This window comes from Physella acuta, unplaced genomic scaffold (genome assembly GCF_028476545.2).
Source record: "Physella acuta isolate Inbredline_101_S28 unplaced genomic scaffold, ASM2847654v3 ptg000959l, whole genome shotgun sequence".
NCBI lineage: Eukaryota > Metazoa > Mollusca > Gastropoda > Physidae > Physella > Physella acuta.
In genome coordinates this window covers 97376-123976 of record NW_026732476.1, presented here as the reverse complement: position 1 = coordinate 123976, position 26601 = coordinate 97376, and the positions used below count along the sequence as shown (strand labels likewise).

General features: G+C 37.3%; 1 protein-coding gene across 10 annotated transcripts in view; it reads right to left on the bottom strand.

The window, feature by feature from the left end:
- Positions 1-20181: 20181 nt before the first annotated feature.
- The window catches only part of LOC131953856 (uncharacterized), a 46304-nt gene continuing 39884 nt past the window's right edge, over positions 20182-26601 (bottom strand). For all 10 annotated transcript variants that reach the window (XM_059317261.1, XM_059317259.1, XM_059317260.1 and 7 more), the window contains one exon: positions 20182-25676. In XM_059317261.1, coding sequence (XP_059173244.1) covers positions 20243-25676 — 5434 coding nt within the window. In that variant the 3' untranslated portion in view covers positions 20182-20242. The remainder of the gene's footprint in view (positions 25677-26601) is intronic.

The window sequence follows — 26601 nt, the reverse complement described above, 5'->3', positions numbered from 1 at the left end:
CAAAAGTGTGCATTGAGGAACAAATAAACGAAACAATGTTACAGGATTAGCGATAAATTTTAAAAAAGACTTCAGAAGAGGTTTAATGTGCTGACTCCAGTGGGGTAAAATCAAAATGGGATTGGAAATTGCAAGTATGGAAGATGATTTTTTGTTGTTGTTCTATACAGAAATGTGCAAAACGTTTCTTTGATTTTGTGGATTCCTTATCATGAGACAAACAAAAAGACTGCAGTCGACTGGTTGAGTAAGATAATATGATGCTATAATATAAATACTCTCAAGTTCGATCAACTGGCAAGGTACAATGAAACACTTCTGAGTCGACTCAGCTAGGTCAAGCTAAAGTAAGGGTGGGTGTGTTGTAGTGCTGACTACACATTCTTCTCAGGGGTGGGGGGGGGGGGGGGGGGGGGGGGTTGGGTTTGTTCGCGGCTTTTTTTCACACATGACAGACAACCGCGGCCATTAATAAAGGGCAGATAACTCTCGCAATTCACTGATTGCTTTTAAAACAAATATTATTAGTCATGTGAGATGTCGGCTTAAATGACGTAATACTGGTTGGAGCTTAAATAATTATTGAACATTTTAAAATCGTATGCTATTAAATTAAAACATGTGATTTTAAAAACTTTACCATGTGTATTTTGTATCACTCTTTTTACAAATGATATAAAAATCTTAGATAACTAAAAAAATATTCAAAAAATAAACTAAACCATTTTTTTTTCTCTTCGTCGCCACCTTCTTATGTAAAAAAAAAACAAAGTTATGCTGACCTTCAACAACAGATAAATATATATATATATATATATATATATATATATATATATATATATATATATATATATATATATATATATATATATATATATATATATATATCTCACAAGAGAAAATGGACATACAAATCAAAATGGAAATAAACGGCGGCCCCGGCTAAACCACAGATATAAAAAAAAAAAGTGTTTCCAAATGTCAAGGTTATGATCGAGTGTGAAAAAGTAAACAGACAAAATTGTCAAAAAGTAAAAAAAACAAAATTAAGTTCTTGGTATTTGCAACTTTCGGTTACATAAATCCCTAAAAACGGATATTTCTTTTTGCTTTCTCGTATATATGAAATATAGAGAAAGTCTTGTAATCGTGGGAAAAAAAAATTCCGGATTTTTGCAAATCTCGACGTTTTACAACTCCCTGAGCCGAAAAAACATAGTTTTGCAATCTTGTCTGTATGTCTGTGTATGTATGTGTGTGTGTCTGTGTGTGTGTGTGTAAACACGATAACTTGAGTACCGTTACAGCTAAGTTCATGAAATTTCATAAATAAGAATTATATTTAAATCGTAGATCCGTATCAACTTTTGAGCGGTTTCCGATTACCGAAAGTGGAACTTTTTCTACTTTCAATTTTTTTAAAAGCCTATAAATGAAATTCCACATGTAAGTAAAATATCTAATTCTCTGCCTTCTTTCAAATTTTGAGTCATTTCCGTTGACCGAAAGTAGTAGTTTTCGTTGTTTCCAATTTCTCAAAAAACGCATTATAATTTATAAAGTACTAATAATATTCCGCACTTCTCCCATGTTCGCTTGGTGCGCAATTCTTTTTTCTACGAGAGTCTATTCTATTTTTAAAAGTTGAAGTAATTAAAAATCATGTCTATATCCGAGTTGCCATCCCCCGTATTGTTATATAAGAATATTCCAGAAAGTTTAGGGGAGATCACTCCCGGTTTATTAAATATTTGAAACACCTTCAGGTATTGGCGATATCTTTATTAGTTCTCACGTGCGTATGCTCGTGAGTTGTTGTTTTTTTGTTCTGTCGGTTAGCAGCAGACGATTTAAGCACACGATTTAAGCAGACGATTTCAGCAGACGATTTAAGATACATAAGAAAAGAGAGCTGGGAGGCGTGGTGGGTGTGATGGAGCGGGGGAGGGGCGCGCGTAAATTCTAGAATGAAGGTGTGAACGTCTAGTTTATGGCGACAATTATGGCTCACCTTTAGGCGTAATGAGGCTTAATGAGAGATGATAAAAAATCTGAAAAAGATAAAAAAAAACAATATCGGCTTCAATTTAATTTACCAATTACCCTCCTTTTTTAGAGCGTTATTTTTTTTTATGTCGTCTTCTTTCTACACCCATAAATTTTTCTTACATTTTTAAACGAGAGTTGTATGAATAAATGATCATTTAAATTTCGATTTTTTTATATCGGCACGTTCAAATTTAATTCGAGACAGGCAAAGACAAGAATCTAATTCGGGTTCAATTCAGTAGAATGTCCCTGAGTCCACCCAGCTCTGATGGGTACCTAACTCAGGTTAGAGAAATACAGGCGGCTGTGATGACCACATTATCCCCTTGTATAACGAGGTCATTGAAACATCTGCCCCATGTGTCTTGTGCACGAACGGGGAAAGATGATTGTTACGTTCTGAGTTGGTTTCAGATAAATGACAACTCTTCGTGACTACTTTAATTACTTTTATTCCGTCTCAAATACATTCAAGCGTAGCCCTCGTCCTAATCGCTAGCAACTAACCCCTGACAATCATTCACTCCCGCTTTTATACCGCATTCGACCTTGGGATAACAATACATAAACACACCGGGGTTAACAATATTCTAGGGTGAACTCAACTCACACACGCACTCTCCCCTAAGTTCGAGACTATTCTACCCTATTCTAATCTGACCTCAACTGACCCGTAACAATAATGAAAGACAAGAATATGGTAGAATTAGTAGAACTGGCCTGAAAGAAACACTGGTGATTATACGGCAGCCTTTTCCCATATACCTTTATATAACATATCCTTAGACCAACACTCACCTAATATTTTAGGACCCCCCCCCCTTTATTTTTTCCACCCCCATCTAACTTGCCACAATGCGGTACTACAAAATCAAGACAATTATATTTTTTTTATGTTTTTTATTTTTAAAACCAGGATTTTACAGTGTGGTACGCCTAACCGAAGAGTAGCCCCATGCAAACATACGCAAGCTCACACAAAATGATACCTGGTTACTTTCTCGTAAAATGGAGTGAATGATGAGCTGTTGTACTCGTACAAAAATCATTGTACGTCTTCCTGGGCCGGAAAAATCCGGTTGGGCAATCGTGTGTGTGTTTGTGTATGCGTGTGTGTGCGTGCGTGCATGTGTGGGTTTTTTTGAGTACCGTTTTAGTGAGGTGAACGCTTTTTTAGATGTAATTATTAGATTCTATCCGTAGGTTTTTTTATCAACTTTAAAGCGATTTCGGGTTACCGGAAGTGGTACTATATTTCCGGTTTCTGTAAAAAAAAATTTCATGTTTTATAACTTCGTGTAATTCTCACAAAGTAGCCTATTCTAAAATCGTTTTGCCTTTATTGATTTTTTTATTAGTTTTATAGACGAGCAGTTTTGTCACAAATTTGCCTACGATTTCGTTAGCCCGATCCCACACGAAGTACACCACTACCTTTTCTGTTATATGGAAATATAAGAGAAAGCTTAAGGGAGATCACTCCCGATTTATTTAAAAAAACACCGTGACACGTTCGAAAACCTGGGTCAAACCAGTTTAGTTTCAATAAAAAAAAAAATTCTCTCCGCTTGATTGCGTTAGCTCACCTAATTATTCCCCCAAGTTTTTATTGTAACCAGTTTTAAACTGAATTCTCGCCTTAAGACAAACAAATGAAGCTCAGCCGCCTATTTTAGCCCCCCTTGGGAAGATTGTGAAATATTTAACGGTAAGATTTCTCAAGAGACGAGCTTTAAAATCTATTTTTTTGGCTGGAAGTTTTTTTTATTTCTCTTTAGAAAAGGTTAATCGCTGTGAGATGTTCTTTTATTCTGGTGCTCTATTTGCGTTTTAACCTTTAGGGATAGGGAATAATCAAGGATGGGGGGGGGGGCATGTGTATTTGTGGATAATAAAATGAATTATATATTATTGCGTTTTTATCAGAGATGCACTTATCCGCAAAGTCTAAAAACAAACTGTATAAGTACACAAAGAAATAATTACATCTTGATAATAGAGACGTTTTGGTATATTATCCTCAGTGTTTTAGAGCAATTTTAAATCTAAAAGCTAATACCAGCAGACTAGTGTATAGTTAAATAGATGTCTACCGTACTTCTATGTCTTAAAACAAGTGTCTCTGTGTCTCAAACATGTCTTCGTGTCTCAAAAAATGTGTCTCGATACCAATATCTGTATGACCAAAAAAGCCGTCATTAATCCCCACTTCATATTTTTTTAATTTACAAAACTGTCAACCCAATCTTTTTTTTTAATTTAAAAATTAACCTAAAGATTTAAGAATAAAGGCAATAATTGTATCGTTTGTATCGTTAATCCATAACTAATACTAAAAATCGATTACTGTCCCTCACAATCAACCCACAATCGCAGTAATCGATACCGCGACAACTAAAAAACGAACCACGCGATGGCCGTGAGTATTTTACAAGCGTAGGTAACAGAGAATACCTTAGAAAAAAGTATCGTGTTTTCTCTATCTGTTTAAAGTGCTTGCCGCGCGTAGAAGCACCACTGGCTCAAGTTGTTTTAAATTTGTTAACACGGGTTGCTGAAGGTTTTCAACTTTGATTAGTACTGCCGCACTTTACGGTGAGGTCCGTCTGTTGACGGGATGGAATGGTGATGACGTCACAGTCCACGGGTGATTAACGAATGTCAAGGTCGCTATGTAATTTAGTTTGTAATTTAAAATAGATTGTATGATTTAGAATTATCTGGCTGATTTATAAATGCTCTTGCTATATATAATTGTCTGTCTGCATTTATCATTGTCTGTCTTATTTATCATTGTCTGTGTGATTTATCATTGTCTGTTTGATTTAGAATTGTATGCGTGATTTCGACATGTCGGTCTGATTTAGAAATGTCTGTCTAAATTGCTGGTTTGGGAAAGGGTAGATAAATACGAGGGCGTCAGAAAACAAGTTGATTTATTAAGGGGGTTGGGGTGGAGTTATAGGGGGTGGGGGGTTGAGTAGTTTCAGAAATGATGTTAAATTTGTGTAATAAATTTTTATTTAATTCCACTGTTTTTCACTTTCTAGAATACAGAGTATAGAGGAAGTATTGTAATCGTGCACAAAAATCACATGAAATGTTGACAGTTTTCATTATTTTACACCTCAGTACTTCGCATATGAAGAAGTACTGAGGTGTAAAACTACAGATTTGCAAAGCCCAGTTTTTCCGACTCGATTACCCATAGAACACCGAAATTTTGATAAATCTGCATTTATTTTAATCGGGCAAAAATAATAAATGCAGATTTATCAAAATTTCGGTGTCGGAGTCGGAAAAACTGGGCTTTGCAAATCTGTCGGTATGTTTGTGTGTGTGTGTATGTGTGTGTGTGTGTATGTCTGTGAACACGATAACCTGAGTACCGTTACAGCTAGGTTGATGAAATTTCACATATAAGTATTATATCAAATCTGTAGTTTTGTATCAACTTTTCAGCGATTTCCGGTAACCGGAAGTGGAACTTATTCTACTTTTAGTTTTTCAAAAGCATATAACTTGATTACTGTTTCAGATAGAATAAGATAAACGAAAGTTCACATGTAAGTAAACAATCTAATGCTATGCATTCTGTCAAATTTTGAGTAATTTCCGTTGACCGGCAGTAGTTATTTACGCTATTTCTCAAATGACAGAAACTGTATTACACAAGACAGAAATAGCTGACTGCTAGAAACTGTGTTACCCATGTCCAGATTACCATGGTGTAAACCAGACATTGACCCATGTCACCTCCACCCCTGACAAACAAAAACTTTAAGTCAGAATTAAACAATTCCCAACGGGTGTGTAGAAAAAATGTAAGGAGATTAGCCTTTAGCTAATGTCAAGTTCTTTTCTCAGATGTAGCGGCATCGAGATGTCTAGTCTGAGAGGGTGGGGCATTTCCCCTGGGTACAATGTCTGTGAAAAGATGAGGGGGTGCGTCTTTGGGAAGCCATATATGGCGATATTTCAAATATTTAAAACTAGATCAAGTACTTCATTTATTCTTTGCAACCTGACTATCCTTAAAAAGCGTTATCTTTAAACCCGATAATTAGTTTTCAAAATATCATCTTTTCCCTTTTGTGCGCAAGACACATGAGACAGATGAAGAACAGTTGATCTGTTTCTATTACCTCGACAAAGATTGGATGAAGCGGTCAGCACTATGCTCAGCCGCCTTTCTTTACATAACGTGGGTCAGGTAACTATCTTGAATTATATAGTGTTGTAATTATAAATTTGTAAAAGACACAATACATGGAATTACCTTTTAGTGGAGTTCGTCTCGGCTATAGGATGAACAACAGCTCTCGACTATAGGATTTGTATACAACATTGAACAACACCAGCCATCGACTATAGGATTTGTATACAACATTGAAGAACACCAACACTCGACTATAGGATTTGTATACAACATTGAAGAACACCAACACTCGACTATAGGATTTGTATACAACATTGAAGAACACCAACACTCGACTATAGGATTTGTATACAACATTGAAGAACACCAACACTCGACTATAGGATTTGTATACAACATTGAAGAACACCAACACTCGACTATAGGATTTGTATACAACATTGAAGAACACCAACACTCGACTATAGGATTTGTATACAACATTGAAGAACACCAACACTCGACTATAGGATTTGTATACAACATTGAAGAACACCAGCCATCGACTATAGGATTTGTATACAACATTGAAGAACACCAACACTCGACTATAGAATTTGTATACAACATTGAAGAACACCAACACTCGACTATAGGATTTGTATACAACATTGAAGAACACCAGCCATCGACTATAGGATTTGTATACAACATTGAAGAACACCAACACTCGACTATAGGATTTGTATACAACATTGAAGAACACCAACACTCGACTATAGGATTTGTATACAACATTGAAGAACACCAGCCATCGACTATAGGATTTGTATACAACATTGAAGAACACCAACACTCGACTATAGGATTTGTATACAACATTGAAGAACACCAACACTCGACTATAGGATTTGTATACAACATTGAAGAACACCAACACTCGACTATAGGATTTGTATACAACATTGAAGAACACCAACACTCGACTATAGGATTTGTATACAACATTGAAGAACACCAGCCATCGACTATAGGATTTGTATACAACATTGAAGAACACCAGACATCGACTATAGGATTTGTATACAACATTGAAGAACACCAGACATCGACTATAGGATTTGTATACAACAATTATGAACACCAGATCACCTTACTATTCCAGTGATCACCAAAACATATTCGTCATCGATTCCTCCACCGAGTACAGTAATCTTTATTTTTTATTGACTAATTTTTTTTTTAAAAATTAGACAAAATCAAAGATTCTCACGATTTATCTGAAATGCATTGTCTAGAAAATTTGAAAGAAAACGCTTTTTTTTTAAAAAAAAATAAGCAAAAAAAAAAAAAAAAAAAAAAAAAAAGAAAGAAACGGGCCATTCAGGAATTAAAAGATTCTACCAACAGATAATGTGTCCGAAGTGAAAGCCTGTAATGTGAGGGTTTTTTTCTTTTTCTAAAAGCCGATATTTTTTTTAAAACCCGTTTTTCTATAGAACAAATTACACCGACGTTGCCACTACGAGCGAATGAATGAATATCACAAAGGTCAACGTTGGCTGATAAACTACTCGTATAACCAATATGCCATTTAGGCTTTTAAGGTTTTTTTTTCTCTCTTTTTTTTTTATTTCTTGTATTCCATAATTCATTTCTCCAAAACAATCCGGGTGATTTCAAACAATTTTTTTTAATTTGATAACTACATTTTAGAATCATAATCAAATATATATAAGAAACCCAGTAATGGTTTTCTTTATTTCTTTATGTAAAAATTATTGGTTTTCGCACCCTGTTTGTGTGGCTCTCATGTCAGTCATTACATTTTAAAAATAAATGTATCTGTGATTCTCAAATTACTTTTTTTTCAAATCCCGAGGGTGCCATTTTCTTCGCTTTTCAACCGGAGCTTTCAGAATAAGCGTATCATGGGCTGGGTTGTCGCTCTTTGCGATCGATATTTCTTGGAGAAATCAGGAGTAACAATAACACGGTTAAAAGGGAGAACGGTGCATTATAATCAGTGATGGGGGTAGAAAGTGTTCCTTCATAATGGTAATAAAAGTACATGCATATTTCAGATTGCGGTAGATCTACGCGGGTGTTTTTGGCTTGTTTGGCGCTGGTTCTAAAATTTGATCTGGCCCATTCATTGTAAAGAAAGCGGGGTCTTTAGATCTATATACAGAAATAGAAACAAACAATAGCTACACCATACATATAGGCCTATAGCTTATCATTTTTTTAAAACATAAAAAGCTTGCTTTTTAAAATGTCTACAAAAGGAAATAAAATTTATAAATAAAAATTTAACACAAATAGGAGAAAATGAAAGTAAAAATGGTGTCGGTACTTAGCACTGAAATGTCAGAAATTTTAGTTTTTATTTGACATTGTGTCTCAACAACAGTGCTTTTTCCGGGCAATTGTTCTCGTGAAACATACGTGGGAGGGTAAGGACTAACTTATATTTCGATAGAGCGGGGGGAGGGGGGCAGCGGCGGAAAGTGGTTGAATTATAAATTTTGTATATAAGTTATTTTTCATTCGAGAAAAAGGGGGGTGGCGATTTTCGGGGGTCGGGCGGTTCTCCTCTGTAGAGAAGCACGACAGAAATTCTGCTCAACAACAAAGCCTAGCCTACTTGTCTAAAATTGTGTTGTCTGATTTCCGTAACATTTGTTCTAACCCTCTTTACTGTAAGTCAGTGCTATTGGTCCCATTTAATTAAACAATTTATAAATATTTTTTCCAAGGCAATAACCTTAAGCTGGCTTCTCGGTCATAATAACGGTATTGTGTTTTAATTATACAGAAATAGCTTGTTTATTTTTTTGTTTGTTTGTTGTTTTTTGTTTTGATTTTTTTTTTCGAAGAGTGGGGGGGGGGGGGTTGTAATAAATAGCGATAGTGGGGAAAATTTTTAAAAAAAAATGCCAAACAAAAACAAAACGATCCAGCGCATGGCAAGTACTCTACCACGAGAGTTGGGTGGGGTGGGGTGGGGGGATAAAGATGGATCGTCGTTTCGTGTGTGGTCTAAAGTATAACTAATTACCTGTTATTTGTCTCATTTATATTTCTATACACGCACAAGCAAGCAGGGCAAGTCGGGGTGAAAATATGTTGAGTAAAAAAAAAAACATTTTAGCAAAAAATTCCATGTCACATAGCCTAATTTATCTACAGATTATCTTTTTGAACTAAGTATTCTAATGAGCTACAATGTTTACATGTTCTAATTTTATATACAGAATATCTTTTTGAACTAAATGTTATACGTAAACTAAGTTTGTTTTAAAAATTATTTATATTTTGTAAAATAAAAACATCTCGACTGTATTTTTAATGCGCAAAAAAATGTATACTAAATTTAACCGAGAAAATTTTTAAAATGTTTAATTAGTTTTTCCGTGTACCAACAGCGATTACATTTTTTATGTACGTTTAGTTTACGATGGTAGGGGTTAAACCTCGGTGATGGATGGGTTAACCCTTGATGATGGAAAGATCCATTAAACGATTTATATAGCTACACCAGCCAGTAATTAGTGATGGGTAACTGCACGTTCCTTGTTTTGGGAGATGAAGAGCGGCACTGAGTTATGGCGGCGGTCGTTCAGTCTTTTATGCAAAGATTCGGTTATTTTCGTCAGCTTTGTTTCTTTTGAGCGTGAGTACATGTGCGCGTGTTTAGAGATGAAAGGTGTGGGGTAGGTGGCTGAAGGTAAACTTGATTTTTACGGTTACAGGTAAACTTGGTTCTCATGTTGTTTGTTTTTTTTTTTGTTTTTTTTTTTCTGGGGTACATGAGGTGGGTTTAGTACAATGTGTGTCGCGTATTAGGTGAGTTATTTTAAATTCACATGCATCTGGTGTATGTCACGTGTTGTGTGTCACGTTGCCCGTATGTCACATGTGTTCGCTGTATGTTAGGTTTGTTATATAGTTTACGTATGCCATATGGAACACCAGTCGTCTGCTAAACCCAAAAGTCCGAGTTCGAACCCCCAGGCTGATGAGGCTAGATAGCTGGGGAGCAACCTCTCTAGGAGAGACAACTCCAAAATAAACCAACTGATGCCTTGTAGTTATTTTTTTTTTTTTTTTTTTTTTTACAAAAGCTATGGAAGCAAATCCAAAAAGAAAATCAGGCTGAAATCTGAGCCAACGACGGCGCATATCAAGTTGGGGGAGATCTCTTCCAACATTACAATGGACCCAAGCGAGAATAGTCTCAAAGGTATTCGAGAGGCCCATTAAATATTTTTAAAATCATGCACGGAGTAATTAAAATTAATGTGGTTATAAAATCCTGCCTGTTTGGTTTTTGTTGGACTTCAAAAGGAAGAGTGGATGTATTTGACGTTTTTAATATTTTTGGTAATTAAACACTATTTTTTAAAAAGGCAAAAGCAATTAGGTTTTCGCGTGGTTATGGCGACATGAAAAATGACATCCTGATATTCGATAGGCTAGCATAAATTTTATTGCACAAAATCTAAACAAAAATTGTGAAAAATGGTAGAACTAGGTCACGTGGTTGAAAATAGCATTGTGTAATTTAAAACTTTATCTGCAAAGTTTTGAAAACAAATAACTATTGATCACGGAGTTCCTGTACAGCCAATCAAGATGTGTCTTACGAAAGTGAAACTCCGGGACATACCTTAGCCTTGATGAAAATAAATAGAAATGTAGCCTTGATACAAATTATTCTCAAGTTTTCTGGATTCGCAACATTTATAACAAGTGTTTCTTCCAGACTTTTTTCTCCGGGGGGTGGGGGGGGGGGCACTTGAAATTTTCGGGGGGGGGGGGGGGGGGGATGGACTAAAATTTCCGGTGGAAGGGGGCCGGACACTGCTAAAAGTATATATTTTCTATATAAATTTCATTTCGTTCGGGGGGCAGAGCCCCCCCCCCCCTCCCCCGAAGAGATGCCTTGTAGAAACTCTGTTTATAACATTAATTCTAAAAATATTAAATTTCCGAATTGTTTTTAGGCTTAAGTTTTTAATTTTTATTATTTTTACGATCGCTTTGATTGCAAAATCTAAAAAGGCACGTTTTTAATCCATGTCAACAATATGATGGAAGGATTCTCGTCAACTCGGTGGTCTCCATTAAGAACGAAGAAGAAGAAGATGTTATATCCAGTGCGTCACATTTGCCTTTGAGTGTCATATTTACCCATGTGTCATAACGTCATATTTAGGCAACATACTGTGTCACTTCCCAATAGTTGCAAGACAGTCTTCTCACACTAATTACAATTTCTAATTACATCACACTAATTACAGCATCACTATATTTTATCAGCTCCTCTCTTTTCACTTTGAACGCATCAAATTTTGTTTTCCTCTTAGATTTACCGGTGCTTGTATAATAATAATAATACCATATTCGTTTCTCAAACATCACCGAAGCTAATGTTTCAGCCTAATTATCCTTAATCCCACGCCATCCTTTGTATTAAGTCTAGCCCTAATCACCAGTGTTATCGGCTATACGACATACCAGGATCAGGATTGACCTACCAACGGTTATTGGATAAACCTGATTTACCAGAACACGTGACGTCACGTCCTAATGCACTTTATTTTCTCGGGTTTCTCTGTTGACAGTGCACTTTTTTTTACGCGCTGCCCGCCTAAAGTTGTGGGAATTCCCGAATTGCTGTGCTCTTTACCGTTTTCATTAGCGCGCTTTGGGTTGATACAGTGCTTGATTTTATTTGTGAATCTTTCCTAGTCTGTATTTTATTTCAGACCAGACTTTGTATTATTTCTTGAATGACACGGGTCATATTGGGCTTCACTGTGAATGAATCGTGTAAACATTTGTACCAGATGGGTGTTGACGCCACCCCCCTCCCCCCTCCACACCACCCCAAGTTTTAAAATCAGATTTTTTTTTTAAAGACGATAATCCCATCTACATGTATAAGTAAAAAAACAAAAGATTTTAAATGTTGTCGATTTGATTGTGTGCAATGTAATTATCATTATTTTTAGAAACCTCGAGATTGCTGTGTCTAACGATAAAAACTGAATGTGGCCTACATCTTCGAAATGGACACCAGCGAGTTGACGAAAATCCTTCCGTAATGTTGTTGACATGGAATAAAAATGTGCTTTTTTAGATTTAGGACCATAAAAATAATAAAATATAAAATTTGTTTAAAAACTTAAGCCTAAAATTAATTCAGAAATTTAATATTTTTAGAATCAATGCTATACAAATTGCAGATCCAGAGAACTTGAAAATAATTTGTTGAGTTTAAGGATACATTTCTATTTATTTTCATCAAGCCTAAGTTATAACTCGATGTTTCACTTTCGTAAGACAAACATTGATTGGCTGTAAAGGAACTCCGTGATCGATTTCTGACAGCCCACTTTATAGTTATTTTGTTTACAAAACTTTGCAGATCAAGTTTTTAAATAACAATGCAAATTTAAACACTATGACCTAGTTTTTCTATTTTTAGCTTACAATGTGTACAATAAAATTTATGGCAACCTATCGAATAGCAGGACGCCATTGTTTATGTCGCCATTACACGTAAAAACCAAATTATTTTTGCTTTTTTTTTTAAATTTTTATTTAGTTACCGAAAATATTAAAAACATCAACTACATCCAATCTTTAGTAAAGTCCGAAAAAAACAAGACAGACAGGATTTTATAACCATATTAATTGTAACTACGCCGTGCAAGATTTTTAAATTAATTTATGGACCTCTCAAATACCTTTGAGACTTTTCTCGCTGGTGTCCATTAAGTTTTACATTTTATTTTATTTTTTCGGTGTCACCCGGTGCGAACCGCACCCATTACTCCCACCCGCCAAACGACGTTACTGGGTTATGGCTATGGGTACCGCACGACAAAGATGTAAGCCACCCGCATGTAACTAACCTACGGGTTATAACGAAAATTGGTCAACGACCCCCCCCCCCCTCAGAATTCTCGAGATAAACATTCCTTGTTTTTGTTTCTCCAGCAAAATTATCGATAACTCATCTCTGCCTAGAGTACAATGTGCTCGATAATTACACCAAAAGTCGCCCGGGGCTGTGCCGGCAGGTTTAAGGGCGGCACGGGGCAGACGACACACCAAATAAAACAAGCTTCTGTCAACAAATAACAATTAGATTCTGCCACCAAACGATATCAGTTCAATAAAATAATTGTCGGTGTTTGTTTATTTTACCCTAAAGAAGAAGGGACATTTTTTTTTGCGTCGTTTTCCATTTAGATATACGAACTTGTATTGTCTCTTCCAGTCTCCCCCCCCCCCAGTGTTTCTTTCAGACTTTTTTCTCTCTTAAGGGGGGGGGTGGAGAATGGTAAAAGTATATATTTGTAAATTCTATTTCGTTCGGGGGTGGAGGTGGTAGATGCTTCGGGGAGGGGCTTAGCCCTCACGAAGGGATACCTGGAAAAAAACGCTGCCCCCCCCCCCCCCCCAATCCCTCCACCCTGAGCACATCCACCGTCCCCCGCCCTGGACGTAAAAAAAAAGGGCTTAGTTCATAAAGAAAAGAACATTTATTTATACTTCAACATTCTAATTATTTTACTTTAAAATAATATTTATTTAACCAGTATTTGCATCCCTACTCTCCGCAAGTTTCAAGTTTCCCGGCAAGTTTAAAGTGCCCCCCCCCCGCCCCCTAACCACCACCACCCCCGGAGAAAAAAATATTTGAGATAAACACCATGCTAACGAAGCAGGTAACTCTCAATGTCTTGTCAAAACTGATTTGTAAGCCTAAAAGATAACACGATTCGCATTATGATTGCCGTACGATCGCTCGTTAAAATACCTTCTCTAAAGTACAACCGCTAAAGCTAGACCTGTGTCTTGTATTTTTTTCAAGGCATGTATTTGTTACATTGAGACTTATGTCGTTAAAAACTGAAATATAATAAAACTGTGTTTTATTTTTTAGACTACAGCAGTGACGTGCTGTCAGTGCTGGCGCCAGGTTATTTAGCGCCCTAGGCAAAACTTATTAAAAGCGCCCCCCCCCCCCCGCATTTTTTTTCGTGCCCCCGTATTAACAGAAGCGCAAGGCCCGAAGACAAACTTTCGATTTGCACCCCCTCCCCCTCAAACTTTCGATTTGCACCTCCTCCCCCCCCCCCGCCCTCACACTTTCGATTTGCACCCCCCCCCCTCAAACTGTTAATTTCTTTTTCCAACCCATTTTAGCGCCCCCCCCCCCTACCGACAGCGCCCTAGGCGACCGCCTAGTTCGCCTTATAGGCAGCGCCAGCCCTGCATGCTGGTTAGGAACTCGGGGTACTAGGCTAGTCCTCTACTAAGAATCTCAAAAAATACAAACTAATTTATTTTGACAAATAGTGTCATACGTCGTGGCCAAAGTATCGTTACAGGTAGTTGCAGGCTCGGAGCCCATGTCGGCGTTGTTAATGTTTTATTCTTATTTTTATTTACAATGTTTCCCCAGGCGCCATAGCTGGTCCCCGTTGAGTAACACAGATCTAGAAGATTACTCCCCCCCCCTCGTCAATTACCCCCCCCCCCCCCTCGTCAATTACCCCCCCCCCCCCCCCGGACTCCTCCCACCTTTCCCATTACCCCCTGTTATCCCCCCCCCTCCCCCCATGCTCAAGAACCTTGACTCTAACCGTAACCCCAAAACCCAACTACAGACATATAGCTAATCCTAATCCCCAACATCAATCTTAACCCCAACTCTAAACTTACGTCTAACAATAACCCTGACCTTAACACTAGCTCTAACCCTAACCATAACCCCTAACCCTAAACCTAGTCCTAACTTATCCATAACAGGGCGGGGGTAATTGCTTGGGGGGGGGTGAATTGTTCCGGGAGTAATGTCCGGTGTGTGGGGGGGGGGGGATTGACGGGGTAGGGGAGTATTGTCCTGCTCCTGGGAACATACCACACGTCACTAAACTGCGGGTATCTGAAAAATTCTTAACGCATAGTAGAGTCGATTAGCCGGACACATTTGTATAAAAGTCACCCCAACAACAAATTAGATGGTACGGCTAATCAATTAGAACCGCTATTTCCAACAGCCGTCCTTGAGTCAACATTTGTTTAGGTTATCCCTTATCCTAAGGATAATTTTCTCCCACCCCCGACCGACCCCCCCCCCCCCCCCACACACACACACACCCACACAGATCAACAACATGTTGTGGGAGTTCTATGCACGTCAGCCGCAGGGTGGCTAGTCGATCAGTGAGGGGCGTGATCAGGTAACTAATTCACGGGGTAACAAGTGCATCTTTGGACGGTTAGACACTACACCTTTGGACGGTTAGACACTACACCTTTAAACGGTTAGACATTACACCTTTAAACGGTTAGACAAATGCACTTTTGGACGGTTAGACACATTTGGACGGTTGGAAAAAGGACGAATACACATCTAGACAATTAAACAAACGATGAATAACCTACACCGGTGACAGGACAAATGATCTCAGGACAAATTATCTCAGACAAAATATCTCAGACAAAATATCTCACGGACAATTGATCTCAGGACAAATGATCTCAGGACAAATGATCTCAGGACAAATGATCTCAGGACAAATGATCTCAGGACAAATGATCTCAATGACAAATGATCTCACGGACAAAAGATACCAGGACAAAATATATCAGGACAAATGATACCATGGACAATTGATCTCAAACAAAATATCTCAGTCAAAATATCTCACAGCAAAATTTTAATAGTGTATTTGATAGTTGATCTAAAAAAAAGTTTATAGACTGTCATACGGTTTTCTATACTATCTTTAATATTGTTTACAGGCCTATATACTAATTGTGAGAAATGTTTGCCGTATACAATTGTCATATTGCACTAAAGATTTTAAAACTGAGATTACTAATATAGTATTTGAGGTTCAAGACATTTTTCAATAGACAGCGTAGGCGGGCTTGCCAAACATGAGACAATCCTACCATGTCAGGTGGACGAAACTAGATCAAAAGGGAATGAAATAACAATAAAGACACTCATTCGTATCAAGGTGGCCGCCCGCTTTGATGGCAGAGACATGCTTTAAGGGAAATACATCCGCCCTCCATGGACAATACAACTAGCATCAACAGTCAATAGTTATGTGTCGGTCACACCTTTAGACGGTTTAAAAAACGAATAAACATATCTTTGGTCATTTAGAAAAACGAATAAATAACAGCACCAGGTCAAACCACCAAGCCACACCCTTCCCCCAACCCAGCTCCCACCCATCAACCCTCCTCCCCCCCCCCCCCTTTAAAAATGTATTTCATTCTGGTTCTTTAAAAAAATTTGTGCATCGTCACATTTCTTGAGCACATGATCACACGTATCACATCCCTTTCCACCACTCCTCCCCCTCCCCCATGTGAGTGTCGTCATTTCCGGCGATAAACTACAACTTTGAAGTTATAGATGATGAAAGTTAAGGGAAAAAACATAACAAATATAGTGTTACGTTTAAAACACCTCTGGGGGGAGGGGTAGGGGGTGCACTATTATTCAGGGGAACCTTAACTATTCTCCAACCCACCCACCCCCGTTTCAATTTGAGTTTTAGAATTTATTTAACGTACAGCATGTGTCGGCTATTCAAAATACATGTTTTGACACGATGTGATGAATCAGGTGGGTATAATTACAAATGGCCGTTATACTGTGTGGATGGGGGGGGGGGGGGGGGAGGGGGAGGTGTCATCCATAGATTATTTCACGCTTTTCTCAAACCTCCCATCTTTCCCTCCATTACACATCGTCACTAAAAACTAGATCATCCCGCTAAAATGACGTCACACCTCAGCTTACAACCACTCCTCAAAATTTTCAGTTGAATTATTTTTAAAATAAAATATCTTTTTTCCACTTAAAATGTTGACTCAGAGCTCGGTCAACAAAAACGCGAAATATCGGCTGAAAATTCAGTTTCTAACATTATTTCTTTTTAAAATGCAAAGGTGTTACGTCACACTATCGGACCCCACCCACCTTCACAAAATCACGGACCCCCGCCCCTCCCTACACGAGTGTGAGGTTATTTCCCTAAAAAGGAAAGATGCTGATCTAGGTATCATCAGTAGAACTAGCAGGATGTTATGTCTCAACTTTCTACCGTGTATTCTTAATTTAATGACTTTCAATTATTGCAGCATAGACCTTTATTCTATAATTGCTTTCTATTATTCTGAGCGTCACAGGTTGTATTTTTTTTATTTAAAAAAATAACCCACATATTATTATAATTATACAACCAGCATTGCATTTATTTTATGTTGAACCAAGCTTACGGTTCTGTAAATGCAAGGTACACTACTCCTGTAAAGTTTTTGCTTTAAAAAAATTAATTCCGGTCACCTCCCCTTACTTGGAATTTTTGGATGATAGGGCTCGAGGTAACAACCTAATTCTTACAAACCTTGATAGATTTTGTATTGATAAAGAGCTGCATGAAGATTGTTCTTGCCATAACTTGATGCAGTGAGCACACAATTGGCAAATAGTGAGTGGCCATGGCCAAAGTTTTACAAAATTTTAGATCAAGATTTCTCACCAGGTATACTTTTGTTCACAGATGCTTTAAATAATAAGTTTACCAGAATAAAAAAAAAAACAAGATTTTAATATTTTATTTATTTGGAAAAAATACATATATAATCCAGATATGAAACAATTTATCTGGAACATTTATGAAGAGGGAAATTTCAGTTAGAAATATATAAGTAATTTCATTATTTTTTTTTTCAGTTTGTAAAAAGACAAAATTAACATCCACTAGTACTTTCAAAAAGTGATTTAGCAAAAAAACACAGAGAGATAGCCCCTCAAAAAAATTCAAAATTTTAAGCCATCCAATGATTAGGTTCAAATAAAAAGCTTGTTTTTAATGTCACTGAGAAACTCCTTTAAGTATATCTTTAATACATCTTACTGCTGTTTCACTTACTGATGACTTACAATCATATAAAAAATCAGTTAACAGTTTAGGTTATAGTCAATATTAGATCAAGAGTCAGAGCTATTTTATATTAGCTCTATTGTTTTAAATTTTTAAGATGTAAAATTTCATCATTTTTTTTTAAATCTATAACTTTTTGAATTTAATAAAACTGCATGAAATTAAATCTATGATGTGTTGCTAACCTCTGTTTAAAGTTCCACAAATAAACACAAAACCAATATAGCAGCAGCAGAACTAGAGTTAACCAGCTGTCTGATTATGGACCATAAAATCATGGACATCAGTTTGCAAAACATTTCAACAGTTTTAACAATTCACATCACAGGTACCAATAAAGCAAATTTCTGTAGGAATAAAATGAGTGAAACAGAACCCTTTTTTACAAGAAAACAAACAGCAAATAAAAACATTTTGAACACAAGTGAATATCTTTTTTTTTCTTGGATTAACTAACAAAACAAGGGGAGCAAATTAGGCAAGATCATGATTTGATCAATGAAAAAAACACGATTGGCTGGATCATGACATACTTTGTCTTGCCAACTTGAAATATTTATAATTAAATATATGAGTATAGAAAACTATTCTACCATCCAAAATAATTTGCCTTATGACCTAAATAATCAACTTTTCAAAAAAAAAAAAAAAAATACAATTAGTAATAGCAGTACTTACAGAATAAAAGATATACCACACCTAAATTGTGTTACATTTTCTGAGTAAAAAAGTTAAAATTTTTACCGAACTAACACATAAAAACAATTTTTGAGTACAATTTCATTCAGAAATACAATTTTAATGCTACAATTTTTTAAAGAAATAAAATGTTTTTTTTTTCAATTACCAGATACATAATAAACAAAAACCATGATAAAAATCCTATTAAAGTATCCACTCAAAAAAATGTAGATCACAATATTTTTGATTGACAGATCAATTTTATATTAAATTACTAAAACGCAAATTTACCCCTTTTTTGAAAAAGTTAAAATTAACATGTTCCTTTTTATCATGTATGAGTATGTTAAATATGGTAATTACTTATAATTAATTACATCTGTCCAAATTGTACTTTTAATACCAGAATACTGAAGGTTTAACAGCTAAAAAAATAAATATAATTTTAGCCAGAGATAATTTAACAGTACCGTTTCTTCTAACAAGTGAGACAGCTTTTATCTACTAATTACAATTACTAAAACTAATTCACCAAATATGGCACGGAGTTCCACAGATCTGAAACAATTTCATTTCAAAAACAAATTTAGCAATATTTGTTAAGTCACAATGTAGCTTACTAAAGCTACAGATTTGAATTTTGAACATTTGGAACATTTAAAAAAAAAATCTTAGCATTTCCTCTTTTAAATTTTACATTTCCACAAAAAAGTTGAACAATGGCATATTTATTTTTATAAAAGGCATCCATTAAATTTTTAAAAATGACAAAGCTTATAAAAAAGAAAACAAAAAGTTTAAAAAGGCTGAACTGTGAAAGTTCCCAAGGAATGTATAATATTAAAAACAAATAAATGCACCAACTGCAAGCATATACAGATATTTTAAATAAATCTTAAAGGGAATGCCACATTATGTATCACACTGTGATATCATTAAGATGCACCATTTTTAATACTTATAATTGCATACATTATTCCTGGACGAATTTCTAATTTTATAAGCACAATAAAACAACAACAGCTACATAACCAACCGTGTAAGCTTTTTTCAAATTTAGAATCATTAAACCGACTAAAAATCACTCAGGGTTAACGACTTTTATGTAACTAAGTAATTACAGTAGAGTGAATGAAACCACCTCACACTTCAAAACAAGTGAAAACAGAGGTACTTTAAAATTGAAGCAGTTTTAATTCTACCAACAGTTACCACTAAGTCAAAGTATCACAGCTGACAACATAGGATTCTGGACCTAACACTGATCCCATTCAAGTTAGCTTACATAAAAAAATGAATATTTGGCAACTCGTATGAGGGCCAAAGATAGATTATTAAGCTGCTATAGAAGGATTTTTAAAAAACAATTTCTGGTCTGTTATAAAACTTTTTTCGATGTTTGACCATACTCATCAACTGACACCTGCATGTGTATGAGTGAGACGTTCTTTTCATCAGCATGCTGAGACCTCAGGTGTTGGGTGGCGGCCAGGTGGGAGGATGAGTACCACCCGCAGCAGGCACACTCATAAATGTAGGTCAGGTTGGACTTGTGAATCTTGGAGTGGTGGTCCAGGTCAGACCGGTTGATGTAGCAGCACTCACAGTTGGGGATCTCACACACGTAGATACGCGAGGGCAGCTGGGATTTCCTGGCCTCGGTGTCCCGCATCACCATCAGCTGGCCCTTGTGCTCCTGGGCGTAGTGTGCCTTCATGCCCGATAGAGTGCTGTCGTAGAAGTAGCCAGTGCAGTACAAGCACTGGTACTTCTTCTCCTCCAGCCTGACAGACATGCTGCTGGATCTCTTCAACTTGCGCAGGTCCAACATGTCAAGCTCCACCCTACACGCGGGGAAGTTCCCACTGTTTGATTTTTTGCTTTGTCTGGCACCAACAGCCTTTTTTCCTGTGGACTTGTGACTCGTTGGTGCCCGGTGAGATAATGTGTGCCGCTCAAACTGTTTTTCAGTGCTAGACAGCTTATAACAATCTGGGTGTGAGCAGATGAAAAACCTGCACCGCTCATGCCTCCTCTGTTTAAAACAGTTAACTACCATAGGTGGCATTGAGCTATGTTTATTTAAGACATGGGGTTTGATCTTTTTTAGTGTCCCCTCACTGACATCTAAACAATAGCCACACATGTAAACTGCTGTTTTTTCATGACCTGAATCATTGCCTTTGTCCGAATCTGATGACAACCTAGGTGTTTTGAGTTGATCTGTCACTTCAGTGTTTACATGGTAAGATGTTGATGGCTGAGAATAAATAGGTTTTGATTTACTGCAATATTTTCTTTTTAATTTCTCCCCACTTTCACTACTGTCTCCATCCTCTAGAGCAGGCTTCATCTTTGACAGAGCTTTCACAGCAGCACTTCGAGCTGGTATACAAGTAAGCTGGGAGTGTGAGAGCTCCTTTTTTTTACTTTTAGCTTTATGGCCTCTTGACAACTTCGCTTTTTTAGCTTCAGGTTCTGGCCTAGCCTCAAAGCTGCGGACCTCAGGTTTGGGGCTCCTGATGACAGGATCCTCATAAGAGCTTTCGTAGGTTTCACTAACAGAGCTGACAGACAGAGGCACGCTGCGAGGGTTGGAGGCCATGTCACTGTCTGAGTCCCCAGTGGAGTCGATCAGCTCGTTTAGCCACTCGGGTACCTGTTTGTGCACAGGTTTGCAGGTGTCATCGGAGCATTGCTCAGCAACCAGCCGTTCTTCAGCAACCAGTGGTTCTACAGCATCAGCAACCAACGGTTTTTCAACATCAGCAACTAGCGGTTCTTCAACATCAGCAACCAATGGTTCTTCAGCATCAGCAACCAATGGTTCTTCACTGTCACTGTCACTAGAGCAGCTGCTACAACTACTGCTGCCTGAGCTACTGCTGCTGTCAGAACTGCTGCCACTGGAGGAGTCAGATTCATCAGATGCATCCATACTCTCTGCTTTATTGTCGTTTGGCTCATCCACCTTAGCAGCATTAGTATCATCACTAATGCTACACACTGTCATGTTTCCAAGCAATTTGAACCTCAGCTTCAGTGGTGGAGACATAATTTGATCTTTTTTCTCAATGACAGCCTTAGTAGACCCTGGTAGAAGAGCTTTAGTGTTGGGTTTTTGTTTAAATGTAGGTGAGCTCTGATGACTTTCAACTATTGGGAGTGCACTACGCCCACCCACTGGTAGGGCAGCTTCAGTCACATGTGGGGTGACAACAGGCACCGGTGGAGCTACAACATCAGCTTCTGGTGGAGTGACATCAGTGACTGGTGGGACTACAGCCTCAGGTGGGGCAACAACAGCCACTGGTGGGACTACAACATCAACTTCAGCCAAGTTCTGCAACTGTGTTTGTGTTTCAGCCAAGTTCTGCAACTGTGTTTGTGTTTCAGCCAAGTTCTGCAACTGTGTTTGTCTTTCAGCCAAGTTCTGCAACTGTGTTTGTCTTTCAGCCAAGTTCTGCGACTGTGCCTGTGTTTCAGCCAAGTTCTGCAACTGTGTTTGTATTTCTTCTTCACACAAATCATCCAAAATCTCATCACACACTTCCTGGGCCCCAGTTTCTGATAATGTTATCTCCTCTTCAACATAATCAAGTTCTGGCCTAACAATGTGCTCTTCTGACCTTTCATCCTCTGGACAAGGCTGACCAGTGTCCATCACAGCAGGCTCAAACTGGCTGCCAGTGTCATGCAAACTGTTGTTCTCAAGGTAGTCAACTTCATTAGCCACTTCCACATTATCTATGGTACAGTAGTCTAGAGACTGGCAATTATCAGAAGTAAAATACTCCTCAATTGGTGCTGGATGGCTGACGTGACTGACTTCACAGAAATTGGCATCATATACAGAGGTGTACAGTGAACTGCTTGAAGGGGACACATCATCTGAGCTAGCCTCAGGTTGTAGAAACTCCTCATCTGGTGTTTCATCACTGATTAGTGTTGGATGATCAATGTGACTCACGTCACGAAAAGTAGAATCTTCTGCAGGAGTGTGTTGAGATGTATGTGAAGGGGAGACTATTGAGCTAACATCAAGTAATGCAGCTGGAGTTAAAGGACTAATTGGTAGTGGACGACATTTTGGACTCACTTCAGTTAAAGTAGTATCATATACATGGGTATATTGAGAGACATCAGGAGCAGGTATGGATTCCTCAGCTTTAGTCAAATGACAGGTGGGTACCGGATGGCTGACTTTGCTCAAATTTGAATCATATACATGGGTATATTGAGAGACATCAGTTGAACCAACATCAACTGGAGCAGCAGGTATGGACTCCTCAGCTCGAGTTAAACGACGGACGGGTACTGGATGGCTGACTTTGCTCAAATTTGAATCATTTACATGGGTATATTGAGAGACATCAGTTGAACCAACATCAACTGGAGCAGCAGGCATGGACTCCTCAGCTCCAGTTAAACGACGGCTGGGTACTGAATGGCTGACTTTGCTCAAATTTGAATCATTTACATGGGTATATTGAGAGACATCAGGAGCAGGTATGGACTCCTCAGATTGAGTTAAACGACGGCTGGGTACTGGATGGCTGACTTTGCTCAAATTTGAATCATATACATGGGTGTATTGAGAGACATCAGTTGAACCAACATCAAGTGGAGCAGCAGGCATGAACTCATCAGCTTGAGTTAAACGATGGACGGGTACCGAAGGGCTGACTTGATTTACTCCACTAAAATTAGCTTCATACGCAGAGGTGCAGTGAGTGCTATGCAAAGGGGTTGAGCTATTATCAAAAGGGGCAGCTGACCTAAGTTCTTCTGGGTGAGTTAAATGACTAATTTGCCGCATTCCACAATAATTAGCATCATCTGCAGAGGTGAATTGTGATGTGTGAGCAGAGGAGACATAATAGGAGCTATTCTCTGCTGGTGTCAGTTCTTCATCTCCAGTCAATCCACTGCAACTATTTAAACTACCTTTAGTGTCACTGAACACTGTATCTATAGGCGTATCCTTGGCTGGTTCTACATTATGTAAATTATTACACTGAGATGGGAAGCTAAAATTGTCCACTGATTCACTTTGAACAGGATGTATTTCTTCCGTACCAAAAAATCTCTGAAGTAACTTATCATTTCTTGGCTGAACACTCTTTACCCAGGATTTAACAGCTGGCCCTATTTCCATCTCTTCATTGGCCGACTGAGAAGGTTTATAGAAATTGCTCTGTGTGGTTGATAAGTCTACAGGTGTAGACTCCTCCATTTCTAGCTCATCGCTGGTTGACCTGGTACAATGCTGTGTAGAGTTTTCTGATCTAGATAGAGTACCATTTTGTTCTGTATATTGAGAGTTACCCTGGAAAGCTAAGTTTTCATGCTCCAACTGGCAGACAGCTTGCCCACTGTGTTGGGTGATATTGTGTGAGGCTGAGTTTTCCATTTCAAACTCCTGTGTTAGTGTATCAGGCTGGGTGGACTTACTCTCTAATACTGTGCTCTCCACTACAAGCTCATTGGTTAGATTTTGATGGTAATGGGATCTACTCTGCAAGGCTGAGTTATCATTTTCAAATCTGCCAGCTTGCACATTTTGTTGACAACTGTTATCCTGATAGGCTGGATTATCAATTTCAAACTCATCTGTCAGCTTTTTATGCAGGGGGGAATGGTGTGGTAACTTATTTTCTAACTCATCCTTTTCTAACTCGTTAGTAATCATTTGTTGATTGGGGGAGGAGTTACTCTGTAAAAGTGTGTTATCTATTTCAAACTCATCAGTCATCATTTGTTGATTGGGGGAGGAGTTACTCCGTAAAAGTGAGTTATCTGTTTCAAACTCATCCGCTGGTTTTTGGTGTTCATTATCGTTGCTCTGTAAGGCTGTATTTTCTAATTCCAAATCCTCTCTTAAACTGTGGTCTTGTGTGTTATGGAGTAAACCTGAACTACTTTCTTCAAACACATCCAGAACTTGCTGTTGGTGTTGTAATAATCTACCCTGTAAGCCTGATTTTTCCACTGTGTTTAACTGATCCACACCAAGATGGTCTTCAGCTGGGCTTGTATGTACAGAGAAGTTTCCACCTCCATTGGGTTTTGTTGCAGCTTCAAACTTATCCTGTGTTTTAAGATCATCACTTTCATCATTCTTATATAATGGGGAGTTGGTTTGTATGCCTGATCCTTCTACTGTTGCCAGCTGGTCAATTTTACCAGACTGTTCTGGTGAATTACTAACATTTGACGATACATTTGCTAGCACTGGTGATAATGCTGACTGACTGACCAAATTATCTTTTTGTAACTCTGTACTCTCTAATGCTGCCAATGAATTAACACTAACTGGTGAATTACTAAATGAATTAACACTTACTGGGGAATGACTACGTTTTTCTATTGTAAGACCTGATTTTTCACATTTCGCTGAAGGTGAATGTTTACGGGAAATATCTATCATATCATTATCTGAACTCGAAAAGGAATCATCACTCTCTAAAGCTAGATCCTCCTCTAAGTCTACATAACTAGCCATACATGATTTTATTCCTTGGGGACTTTCACAGACATCCTTTTCATCAACAGCTAAATAAGAATTGTTAACATTTCTATGTACATTATAGCTATAAGTACTCCCTGATGTAATCTTGTTTAGGCTTGGTTCTGGGTCAATATTCAAGTCAGATTCTGAATCACTGTCCCCAATTTCTTGCACATTCATCCTTTCTGATTTTGACGAGGAGTCTGAATCTGATGAAACGTCCAGTGGAATGCTTCCATCCGTGTCCTTCTCATCAAACACGCTGAAGTTGGAATCACTACACTCTGTCTCATCCACTGACCTGCAAATAGAAAAGGCAATATTTTTTTCCTACATGTCATCTTTTTGTCTAGGACAACATACCCTTGGCAAGACTATGCTGTCCATAGTCAGTTTCAACTAAAATGTTAGAGCATTCACTGATTGCATGGTTGAAACTGTCTGTGGCTAAATGAAAGCTGACTATTGTTTAAACCCGAATTTAAGACAAAAACTTAAACCTTACATTTTTTCAACTAATTAGCTGTTAAAAATTATCACCGATTAATGATTTATTGAACACAACTTAAGTACATTACTAAGAAAAGTCAGCTATTAATTTTCATATAAAACAATGCATATTTATTTTAATTTAAAAATCAGGGCTTATACAATTTTTTAAAGTAATATTTTTTAAATCAAAAATTTTTAAAATGCTAAAAATTAATAATCAAAATGATTCACATAGTAAGAAGATAAACAGAAAAAAGCAATAAAATTTAAATAATGTAAAATAAAATGGTTAAAAGTTTAGTTTTAAAATTATATCCAAATATATCATTTAATTTGTACACCACACTATAAATATATCTACATTTTCTAACTGGATTGAAATAAGAATATCCCATAAAATTCTTGAAACATGTCATGTAAAAGCATTTTACCATTACATAATTTTCCTTTCTGACACAAGAAACCTTTAACAACTGAATGTTTTGAACAACTAAATTATTTTATTAAAATAACACATAACCCATATGCAAAAAAAAAAAAAAGAAATTTACAATTAAAAAAAAAACAAAGAGTCAAAATAAAAATAAACCACTAAATGCATTTCCAACTGACATCAAACACAGACTAAAACACATGCTTTAAAAAAGTCATCCACTTATAATAATAAAAAGAACAGTGAAAGCCTATTTAAATTATCAGAAGGCAAAAATGTAACAATATAAAATTAGTGTTAG